This window comes from Corvus hawaiiensis, chromosome 6 (genome assembly GCF_020740725.1).
Source record: "Corvus hawaiiensis isolate bCorHaw1 chromosome 6, bCorHaw1.pri.cur, whole genome shotgun sequence".
In the NCBI taxonomy this organism is placed as follows: Eukaryota; Metazoa; Chordata; class Aves; order Passeriformes; family Corvidae; genus Corvus; species Corvus hawaiiensis.
In genome coordinates, this window is record NC_063218.1 from 35,444,467 (window position 1) to 35,456,549 (window position 12,083).

General features: G+C 43.2%; 1 protein-coding gene across 3 annotated transcripts in view; it reads right to left on the bottom strand.

Moving 5' to 3' along the window:
• Positions 1–3,768: 3,768 nt before the first annotated feature.
• LOC125328024 (deubiquitinase DESI2-like) overlaps positions 3,769–12,083 on the bottom strand; it is a 90,598-nt gene continuing 82,283 nt past the window's right edge. For all 3 annotated transcript variants that reach the window (XM_048308198.1, XM_048308199.1, XM_048308200.1), the window contains one exon: positions 3,769–4,662. In XM_048308198.1, the coding sequence (XP_048164155.1) occupies positions 4,420–4,662 (243 nt within the window). In that variant the 3' untranslated portion in view covers positions 3,769–4,419. The remainder of the gene's footprint in view (positions 4,663–12,083) is intronic.

Sequence of the window (12,083 nt, forward strand, 5' to 3'; positions counted from 1 at the left end):
CCGTGATCATCTGTTTTTCTGCATTGTTATTCTTTGTCCCAATCAAAATGAACCAAAAAAACCTTTTCAAAACAAAGTTGGCTACAACAGTGCTAGTGGACAGCCTTATTCTGATATTTAGAGCCAATAGTCCTTAATACCTTCTATGAATTAAGTGTGCTGTGTCATCCATCCCAACACGTCTCAGCTACAGCCACATGCATGGTGGTGGAGTGCTGACCTGCTACAGACAAGAGCACCCATTCTTCAGGCATAGGCTGCGATGTTTTTATATATTACTGTAGCCAGAGGTTCTTCCCTGTTCTGGTAGCCTGTGGCAATGGCAGAGTGGAGATAGGAGAATGTCAGGTCCTCTTTTACATACTTCTGAGTCACTTGACAGCCCTTTCACCTTCCAAGTCATTGCTGATGGCAAGCAGGGCAGGGACAAAGTGGAACAAGGCACTGCTGCCTCAACTCAAAGAGTAATTTAAAAACATTTGAAAATGGAATACTGATGATCCCTTCCCTTGGTCTTCTCCATTAATCGAGGAAGTGGTGGGGGTACTTAATAAAGTTTTCTGAATATGTTAGTAAGATAGCACATATATACAAACTAAAATGAGAAGAAAATCAAACACATATAAGAAGAAGATAAGCTAATATTATTGCAATCCAGTGTCCACTAACTTGTTCTGAGAGCCTTACCTGTCTAGAGATGCATAAACAGAACTGAAGAATAAAAAAAATAACATAGCAGGAAATGACTGCTTCTTGAGTACCTCAGTAACTCAAAGGCAACATGGGTCTGAATTCCAGAGATAAAAGCTCTCAGCTGGGAGCAGTGAGAGCACGAGAACAGGTCTGATGGGGATGGGATGAGCTGGGCTGAGCCTGAGGGATGAACTCATCAGAGTCCAGGCTCAGTGCTGGGAAAGCAGCTCACCCAGGGCCTCTGAAAGTACAACTGTCCCTCCTAAAGAGTTTGAGAAAAATAGGCCTCAAATCACAGACTTGTGAAGAGGAAAGCAACTGACCAAAAAGAAATCAGTAAGAATAATGTCATGAAATTCAGGAAGTAGCTACTATAGATAAAGTCATGCTGAGCAAAGAGGTTATTACTTACTCCCCTCCTCTCATGCTTCCCCTGGAAACAGTTTGGTTTGTACTTCTAATATTCCAGTGTTAGGTTAACCTCACCTCCAGCCTTACTGCCCCACCTGAATACTATTAGGTCACTGCTAGAGACATAACTCACAGCTGCTGATGCCCATGTGCAGAATTGGTGCCCTCTCATCCCAACTTTTATAAGAACACCAAAAGTCTTGGCTGTAAGAAGAAGGGTTAAGAGTTTATTCCACTGCTATGGGGTGCTCTTGTTAAGATTCATAAGGTATTCTTTTGTTTTCATGGATAACTGCTGCTGTTGGTATCTAAAATTTTCCACATGGTCTTATGCAGAGAAAGCAGCAAGAGAAAGCAAATGTGTAACTAAATACAAATATAATCTAATTATATAATAACAATAATTTTGTAATAATTTGAAGGATAATAAAAACGCCTAAAACAAACACACTGTGCCAGAGGTGAACAGTAAATTAGGATTTTAAAATGTCTTCATGTTTAATAATCTAAAATGCTATTAAATTACAGGGGTAAAGCCGTCATCAGTATATATTTTATTTCCACAGTGTCGCTTTGTTCTTTTCATTATTGGTTGATCAGTAACCTTGAACAGAGAAGGGTGAGGAGAAACTGTTTTGAAGATTGGAATATATTATGGGTTTGATTTACGGCAGAGGTTTGATGCCTCCTTGATGTGACCCCTACTGTGATAAACAGATAGACAAACATAAAAGTGGGCAAACAAACATCTGGGGGTTTTATGACATTCACAGCTTGCCCCAAATGTTGTTCCAATACTTCAAGCATATATTTATGTCCCCAAGTAGGCTAAATGTGGTTTTCTTGTCCAGGTTACTACACAGCCAGTTAAGCATTTTTTACTTTGTGAAGTACTGTGAGAGGGTTTTCTGTGTGAAATGTGCCTCTGAAGCCCATCTCCTAGATGTATACATGGTGCTTTATGTGGAGGTCAAGTGCAGAGCAGAAACAAAAGGATGATGGCTGGCTGGCTTTTGTCACAACAACGGGAACTAGGTGTTTCTGACTGCAGTTTCCCTGGCCTGGACAAAAGCTCTGAGAAAGCCTCTTCTCACTTTCCCCCTGAGAAGGACCTTTAAAATTCACTGCACATAATGTGCTGCTGACTGTTGGCAGAAACCCTGGGAACTTCAGACAAATGAAGCTTGCAATGCTGCAATGGTTTAGGCTGCAATGACCACGACTGCAGGGGAATACAGAGTGAAACAGTACATTATGTAACATGGTTTCTGGGCAGTGGCATGGAGATCAGGATGGAAATCTTATTAAACATCCCTGGACAAGCCAGACTAATCAAGATTGGTATTGGACTGGTTACCAGAAGCTGCAGAATTACTCACGATGCAGCATTGGCTGTGGGCAGCCAAGGTTAAGAAGGAACATGACTTTAGTTCAGTACAGAACTTGCAGCGGTTTGTACAGAGGATGAAAATGAGAGGCATATTGTAAAGGTTTTGTTGCCTAAACACACATCACTTCAGGAGGCAGTGGAGTGAGGCCGTCCTGTGAGTTACATTTCCATCTAGTAGATCTCTCCAGAGCCTCCTGCTTCACTCAGGACATGCACATACAACAAACCATTAAACGTTGTCTATGCAGACATGATGTACATCATAGCCGAGACCCTCAGCTCTGACAGCACACTCTCCTGTATACCTGAGCTAAAGAAACAGCTGGTTGGACTTAGCACATGTTTATGACCCAAAAAAGGGAAACAACCACCATCTTAAGGGCTTGTAGTTCTCTCTGGGTGCAGGCTGGAAGTCCTGACTTGGTAGTAGCTGTTGAGAACAGCATTTCTGAAATGGCAACTCCCTCTCAACACAGTGCCTGTTCCTTTTTCATACTCCTTTGTGTAGCCAAGAGAAGTTGCAAGGGAGAGAGGGGGCCCGGATTTCCCCTTTGATTCGTTCCTACACCTTCTGACTAGAATTCCTAGTGAGGTAATTGACTGGAAGAGTGTACTTGTCCTTTCCTCATCCTGTGCTTTCTCATCAGCTGTCAGAATTAGCATAAATACATCCAAGGACCAGATTATTGTCAAGAGCCAGCTTGGAGAGGCCAGTGAGCCAACTGTGCCCATTTTTCATTCAACTGAAATAGCGCACACAGCGGAAGGCACCATGGTGGCCCATGCATTGGAAGGGTCATCTGTGCTTTCCAGATGTGGCCCTAAGTTTCCCCCTTCCACCTCCAGAAAGGGAGGAGAAAGGAACAGGTTGACATTCTTTGGGTTCACCATTTGTTTTTTACCTTCTTGGGTTGGCTCGAAAATAGGCCAGGGAAGGATGGCTCTGAAGCCATATTTTATGTCTGCGAGTGCAGGAGGAAAATCTGCAGGAAATACTGACCTTCCAAACAGATTCACTCTCCTCTTTCATGTGCTCAGGAAGGCCATTTTCCCAAATACAGCCAGCAAATTCCAGCTAGGAGAGAGATTTCCCCAGGGAATCTGGGGGAAAAAAGGAAACCAGGAACACTGCCTAGAATTAGGAGAACTGAGAGGGCTCTGTGCCAAAAAGCACCAATAGGGTCAAGAGTCATCTCTGCATCTACTTAGTAGCTGCCTCTAATCACCACGGCCGCATCCTCTTTTTGACCCCAAGGAAAAGCCACTGTGACACATTCATTTTCTAGGTTCTTTGTTATTATTTTCAAGAGCAGGACAATCATTCAAGCTCTTAAATTTGAGTACTGAAAACCGATGGTTGTAGAACAGGAGCACCTTTCATTTGTCCTTCACATGAGTTAGAAACCTGATAATTACAAAAGGGATGGATCTGAGTAGAGTTTGTTGCTGGTCTAAGAGATGAGAAGGTTGAGTTCTGGCTCTGGTTCCTTCACTGGGTGTGGGCAGGTGATTTGTCATAGGGGATGGGAAAACCCAGCCAAAACAGCGAAGAGGCTGCTGGGCTTAAATGGGTAGAGGGAGAGATAAAAAGATAAAACAGTTCCAGAGAAGGAAGATCACAGTATGTGCACTCTGCCCATACACATGCTCTCATGCCTGAGAGAGTCAGCAGTTCTCCATAGATCAAGGATCATGAAGGCCCTGGGAAGAGAATGCAGTTTAGTCGCCACGATCCTCAGTTCCATGTTGGAACTCACAGTCATTTTGCCAAGCAAATGTAGTGGCAGTCCTTGGAAAACCGGCTGAAGTATAAAGGGTCTTCCCTCCCCTGTGTTGTCTGTTGAAGAGAGAAACCAGTGTGTGCAAAAGGGTGTGAGAAATAAACAGAACAAGAGAGCAGGGATATTTGGGGAAAACTGGGCAGTTTAGACCCGGGTATGTCTACAGGTTCGCGATGTGCCTGAGGCTGAGGGGGCTGCAGAGGTGGAGGGGGACTCCTCATCCATTGTGTCCCCTTGTTCCTCCTTGTGGAGGCCAAGGCTGATGTGGCTCTGCAGGGCTGCTGGGGTCAGCCATTCCTTGGGGAGGCAGCTCTGGAGGAAGGGGATGCACGAGCTGAAGTAGGCCAGGCGGTTCACCCAGCGGGGGATCTCTTTCCCACATAATATCTGTGGAGTAAACCAAAAAGGAGCATGGTTAATAGCACCAAAACATGTGTAGAGGCAATGTCATCCCCATCTGCACGACCACCTCAACAGGGTGAATTCCCTGTTGCTCAGAACAGAAAGGAGCATCTCCTACAGTCAGAAACAGCTGTAATTGCCAATGTCCACACAACTGCCCGACCTGCACAGGGACCCCTGCCAGCCAGAGCCCTTGTCAGCATCATAACAGAGACCAGGAAAGACAGCTCATGGCCCTCAATGGCATTGGTGACTCTGTTCTCCAGGCAGGCCATGGGTAAAAGGATAGGCCTGCTGGGGCTTCTCAACCAAAATAATGACATTCCTTTTCCAAGTAGCTCAAAAAGTTTGGAAAAATATTTAGGCTGTTGCTGGCCAGACCTTGAGGAGCCCAGAAGCTGAGTATGGCTAGGTAGATGGAGATGCCTGAGAAGCTGTTCTTGCTGCTCCTTGGGCTGACAACAGTGGATCAGTCAAATTACAGTAGCTGAGGGTCCTTTTCCTATCCTACTATACCACCCTTTAATTTCTCCTCATATGGTATTTCCTAATATGGGAAAAAAAGCAACAAAAAACTTCCAACCTAGGTTCTCAGTAGCCCTGTTCCATTACAGATGCTCCTGGCACTGATTTGGATTACTCTCTGCTAGCACAGAGAGTTTGTTTTCCAAGGTCATATTAAATTCAGTGCAATGAAACAACTTGCTGCATACTGCAGACCCTTTCTTCTGTAGCATTTTACCACCCAGACATACAGGTGCCAGATTTTAGTAGCTGTATCTGGCTGAGACCACATAAAGAATGCTTCCCTTTACATTTTACTATATCCCTTACCAGATGCAGAAGAGACACACATGGAACTGACCAGCAGGCATGCCTTAAGAGCCTGTCTTTAGTAAATATACTGCCTGTGTGTAGGGCCCTACACCAGTATACTAGAGCCTAAAGTCCGTAGCAGGTTCAGTAGTCATAATACCTGAATTCTCCTTCCCTCCCTGTGTTGTTTCCCATGGAGCAAGAGAGACAGAGAGGAAACTCCATCCCGCAGACCTTGCCCCACAATTTACATGAATTAGTAGTTCCAGGGTTGTCCATACTGTACCTTTTGCCAATATTAAATTCCTCTGCTCTTCCTCCCACCTTCTTTCTGACTAAAACTACACTTAATTTAATACTAAGTACTGCAAAAACTAAAATGGTGTTTGTCTGGAGTCCACTAAGATGATTTGGTGAGAAGTCTTTTATTGGCAAGGTAATAAGAGGATTTAGAGGGCTTAGAGGTTTCAAGAAGTTTTCAGGGAGAATGGAACATTTTCTAGAGGATGGGCTGTGCCATGTTACAGCTGTTATGGCTGATGAGCAGCTGGTCCTTCATGCATATGGCCTGGGCAGAATGCTCTAAGCCCCAGTCCAACAGTCACCTTGAGCATAAGGGAATTAGCTTGCTCCAGCACTGTGGAGTTTCCAATGAGGTGTGGAGAAGGCAGCAAACCTGTGACTGTGCTAATTTGACTATGGAACTCACTTTATTTTGACACGCATTGTTTAAAAATCAATGTGTGAAATTGGAGACAGAATCATTAGGTATCAGAGAATGAGCAGAGCCATTTAGCTGCTAAAATTACTTGCAAGCATAGACTGTTCTTCACCTAATACACTCCAAGGACTTTTATTTCAGTTCTTACCAATGCTGTATTCCACTTAACCTTAGACACAGCTATATGAATCTGTATTTTTGAAATTTTTAATCTGGGGACAATTACTTTGTTAACAACTTTTTATCTCCATCCAGATTCCCTGGTTTCCATTGCTAGAGCTGTTGTCTGAGTCTATAAGCGGATAACCTCTCCACATATGCTTAAGACTCATTCATAGAAAATTTACTGATCCATTTGGATTTTCTCACCAGACATATCAGACAATTTTCCCAAGAATGCTGTTGAAGTTTAAAATTGTATTCCATGTGTTCTACTCAAACATTTTGACCTACACTACACTACTTTGACCTGAGACAAAGTCACAAATTGCACTACAATTTCCCTCAGATTTTGTAGCATTCCTCTTTCTTTCTTTTCAGGAATTTAGGCAACATATTGCCGGTATAGAAGATGACTCAGTTTAGGCTCCTTGTGACATATGCATGCATGTGAGTTTAGTTCTCAAGCAGTTTAAAGTTTTAATAAAGTCTTCCTCCCAGATATTAATAGAACAACTAAACCAGGGTATGATTCTTTGGAAAATTTGCTGAAACAACAGAACAGCATACAGTAAGATGGCCTGAAATGGAAATGTTTTTAAGAGTTGGGTCTATTTTCTAAGCAGATCCCCTAGCAACTGAAATAGCATTTCCCAATGTGGAAGCAATGCTGAGATGTTTGCCTTTTTTTTATAGGAGCTTCTTCACCCAGAATGAATCAATAAGGCAAGGAAGAGCCAGAAAAAGAATGAAGATGTGTGGGCATCAGGCCATCAAGCTACAAAGAGCAGTTTGTGAAGCTCAAGGATAATGATGAAGGTTTCCCTTACCTCAGTCTTGATTGTCATGTCACCTCTTGTCCATATAGCCTCGTTACTATTCCACAGCAGAACACAACGTTCAATAGGAGCAAAAGAGCAATGGCAGGGAATGCTACCAACACTACAGTCTGCTTCTGTGTTTTTTACTCCTTGCCATAAAGCATATTGTGCTGGAGCATCCAGCAGTGCTTAGCTAATGGAGAAACATCAAATAAACCTGGCTGCCCTGGGATTAAGCCAACTGAGTTTAAATAAAACAGCACAAGCAAGATGAAGTGGGTGTTTTCCAACTGCATATGAAGTCACAGAAAAATCCATATACTGCAGCTCTTAAGAGAAATTCTCCACTGCAAACCACTCACTGCAACGATAAACTCACTGAATGATGTTACCACCCATTGCTTCCATCAGCAGAACCCTTTTTCAGATGGTTTTAGAGTTCAAGATTTCACATGGGGTTCTTTTGCTTCCTTACCAAACAAGTGGGGTTTTCTCTTTTGAAGGAGATGAATTTTTCTGTGCTAGGTCATGTGCTAACTCTGACAGGAGATGTAAATAAATAATAAACTGTTACAGGTCAGAAATTGCAGCAAGCACAACTTCTGATTGCCTGAGACCAGTTCTCGCTTCAGGCACTTGGGCGAAGGCTGCACATACTTGCAGCTTCCACTGAGCGGCACCTGCTGACAGAAAGCCAAATCTCCCATAGCTGCAGCTTCCTCTGGGGACTCTGAGTAAGAGCTCTGAATGACCCGGCCGGCACCTGCAGAGTCAAGTGGAAACAGCCGTTCAGCCATCCATGGCTGAAGCCAAATGGGCAGGAGAAATGGGACCTGACAGTTTGGGTGCTTTTTCTAGGCAACTGTCAAATCCACACCAGGATTTCAACTCATCAAGAAACAACTAATTTGGGATACAAAAATATCCTCCCAGCATCTTAAGCTGTATCATTTTGCACTAAACAGTCACTGGTTAGAATGTACAAACTGCCCTGCACCTTCTCCCCTCCCCTAAGTGTCCTAGGAGCTACATGTCCCTGCTGGGCAAAGCTTCAACACTTCCCTGTAAAGCTTTGTGGTGGGCGGGGGAGCAGCCAGGCAGCTGGGAAACATGGGCTGAAATGCCATCCAACAATGGAAGATGCTGAGTCTCCTGCCTTCTAGAAGACAATGTTATAGATGTGCTGCGTTTTAAGAAGGCTTTGGTTCTATGGGCATATGCCAGACATTATCTGAGATAGTCCAACAGGCTGAGCCCCTTTCAAAAAGAAGACAAGGGCTGATCACTTGTCGATCCTAAGAGAAGGCTCTCAAATGTAATAGGTTCTGTGTTGTGATGGATGATGCAATTGGGGCAATTCAAGCCATGCACAGAAGTATAACTCAAGGCACTGAAGATATTTTTTTTAAGTGAGCCCTCCCAGAGGCACCAATCCATGAAAATCAAGATGAGCAGAGACAACATAACATTCCTCAAACAATACAAGCTAATTACTTCAATTCTTATCTTCAAACTGAGGCTTGGAGAGTTCAGCACTGAACATCTGCTGAACCACCCACTGCCTCTTCCACTTAGCAGTCTTGCTAAAGATGAGGTGGCATCCACATGGGACATGTATGATTTGAGCTACTGTATAGTATTTCCCTCGGTGTTTCTTAGAGAATGCAGAGGGTTTTTATTGGCACCTGAGGAGTCTAACACACACCTCAGAGCAATTTAACAGCAAAGGCCATAGAGCTCAAGGGGAATCATTACAGTATTTGTATAAGATGGTTCCTACAAGGCCTACATAATACAGCATAGATTATGTTTATCAGAATTTCAGAATAAGGCCATTAGATACAAACCAGCACATCTGCCCAGGCAAGAGCAGCCAAAACACATCCATAGAAAGAGAAAATGGCAATTCAATCTATGTAGTTCTTTGACACACCCAGAATAAAACAGTGACCCAATGCAAAGGGACATCTTTTTTGCCACCTCACAAAAACTAACCTGGTAGCATAATTACCCAGTGCTGGCAGAGCTAAGGGAGTTTGAGTGCATCAAGGAACATCCCTATAGCTCTGCACCCCTGATCAGCTGCTGCACATAGTGTGTACACTGAAAATAACATTTCTGAAAGAGAATGGATGTAACCACCTTCACAACACACCTGAAGGTACGGTCTCACCTTGGTGGAGTTGGCATGCTGGGATCAATTGCTTGAAACAGATTTATAGTATACTTATTGTGTAAAAATTACAGTTTCTACTCTGGGGAATTTAACTAGCCTGTGGGGATCAACAGAATAGATGAAGTGCCACTGGGCTGTGAAGCTGCATGCAGCACACGTTCAGCAGAGCCAGGAATGGCCTGTGACTTACAGAGGAAAGGGTATAGCTGAGAAACTGTAGATGAGGATAAATGAGCTCAGTAATGAGGCTGTGTTCTGGGAGGTAGGAACCTGAGTCAAAGGCAGGAAGGTAGCAGCCAAGTCAAAGGAATTCTAAATGATTTTAAGCAACTGCCTGAAATGCCCCCATTCTCCTATGCAATCCTTTTTTGTTCTGCAAGGGGCAAGACACTGCAACTCCTATGGGCCTTCTCCAGGATTGTGGGTGTTGTAAAGTAGAGGTAGCACCTGCACTGTCTGTCTGAGACTAGCCAGGAGTGAGGGAAAAAGGAAAGCATTGAACGAAGGGACTAATACCCATGGTTTTGCTCCCCTTATGATGCTAGTTGGAAATGTGTCAGTCACCTCTGTGGATGTGTGGCAGAAGGGCAGAGTTGCCTTTCTGCAGCAGTCTGCATGCAGAGATGGTGGGGTAGGCAGCTCTGGGTCAAATGAGACAGATGGCTCATGGCACCTCAGCACTCACAGGACTGTTCCAGCTTCGCTGGCCCAGCCACCAGTGCAAATGTAACACCTTGTTGAACCACATTCAGAGTTGAATTCTGAGTGGCATCACTGATTAGTATGTACCAACACTGGAGCATGGCAATGCCCTCTGAGCATGAAGGTCTTTGTAAGGAGCACTTATAAGCACAGCCAACAGCTGCGGGATGATAGGGTAGGTAGCAAGTGGCCTCATAATGGATGACCATTTGGGGAAAATTGAGTATAATTAAGTCTGGGCTTGTTAATGGCATTTAAAATAAAGAATATCCCACCAAATGAATGAACAACTGCAATTTATTCCTATTATCATGATGGCATGAAGAGGAATTGCCTTCTCCTAGCAGATGCTGTTTCAAGACCAGTGGCTGAGAACAGCTGTTGCTTAACAAGGTTGTCCTTTCAAGTGTTATGGACATGCTGAGCATGACCAGGCCAACCCATATGCATAGAGGAGAAGACATTCAAGTGTCTATTTTTCCTGCATAGCTAACTAGAAAAATCTTGTGTTTCAGTCTCAAGCCTTGTTTCCTAACATTAGTGAGGAGCAGATTGCTGCAGATGGAGATACAATGAGAAGGGAGAATACAAGAACTCGTAGGAATGGGGAAAGACCTTCTGTCTGGCAGCATTGGCACAACTCCTAAGCAAAAGGTTCCAGTCTCAAAGCCTATCAACATAGTCAAACAGTTCATTACACTCGTCACACTTTTCATTTAGCATCAGGCAGTGGTGAAAAGGACAGGGATATTTTTTGCCATCTTCGTTTGTGGAAAGGAGGCACTGTTCCCAGGCATTTGCACACACACAGACTCAAAGGCTCCATGAGGGTGTGACCAGGAATGAACTCCCCAGACAGTGTGAACTAACTTAGCTCCAAGATATTATGCTCATTTATAACAGATAAGGAAACGGGGGTTTCAGTTTGGTAAGACAGATGCAAAAAGCAGATAAAATAAAATAGATGGATAAACGCACCACATTTACACCAGCCCCAGAGAGCTCAAGTTATTTTTCTTTTGTTAAATTTCCTCTAAAAATATCTTCACTTATAATCTTTTTTTTTTTTTTTTTTGCTATATAGATCACATTATAGTTAAAACCTAAAATAGCTGCAGACAAAATCAGCCCTTTTTCAAAAAATTGAAATGATGTGCTAAAAACTTGCCATTTAGGGGGGGTTGATTTCTGTTTCAAATTACCTGCCAACTCATATTATTCTCCTGCACAAGTAGATATGGGGAAAGAAGATGGACTGAGAGCTGAAAAGTGCATATAAAAAATTATCCCAGTAATAATTTTTGTTGGACTATTCAGGATAGCAAGGCTAGAGAGGTTAACAGTGGGGAAAAAATTATATTTTTATAGAAGCCTTCATTCTAAGGAATTCCCAAAGACTTCATAAATTTCAACTCATACGCAACCTACACCTAAAAACGTCATTTTACCACTGCAGAGACACCATATCAGGAATGCAATACAGCAGTTTATTAACTATATGCAGTCAAAATTGTGCATGCATACAGGCAGAAACAAGAGGTAAAACTACATCCATCTGAAACCATGAGGATAAATTTATGGGTGCAGGGCATCTTAATAAATAAGCTTCTTTTAAACATATGTGGCAGCTAGAAACCAGAAAACAAACACAGCCTGTTCTCCATGGAGCTAACAACATTCAAAGGCTGCTGCACTAAGCCAGTCTTTCTATCAGCTTCACTGAGGACTGGCTCAGGCACCAGGAAATAAAGCTTTACTAATGTTCTTTCATGTCCTGTGCCTGTTCATTTGTTTGTTTCTTCATTTCCTTCTGTCTTTGATGTCTGTTGGGAGCATCGTCTCCTCTGCCATTAACAGAATTGCACGTAGGTTTTCACTCAACAAAACACCTACTTCCTCTGCAACAGAGGCAACTGAAAAGCAGTTGTTGACTAAGGAAGACGTCAGCATTATTTGCCTACTTAGGATTTGCTAAGGATTGGTTTATAAAAACTTCTGCTGCTTTTGACTG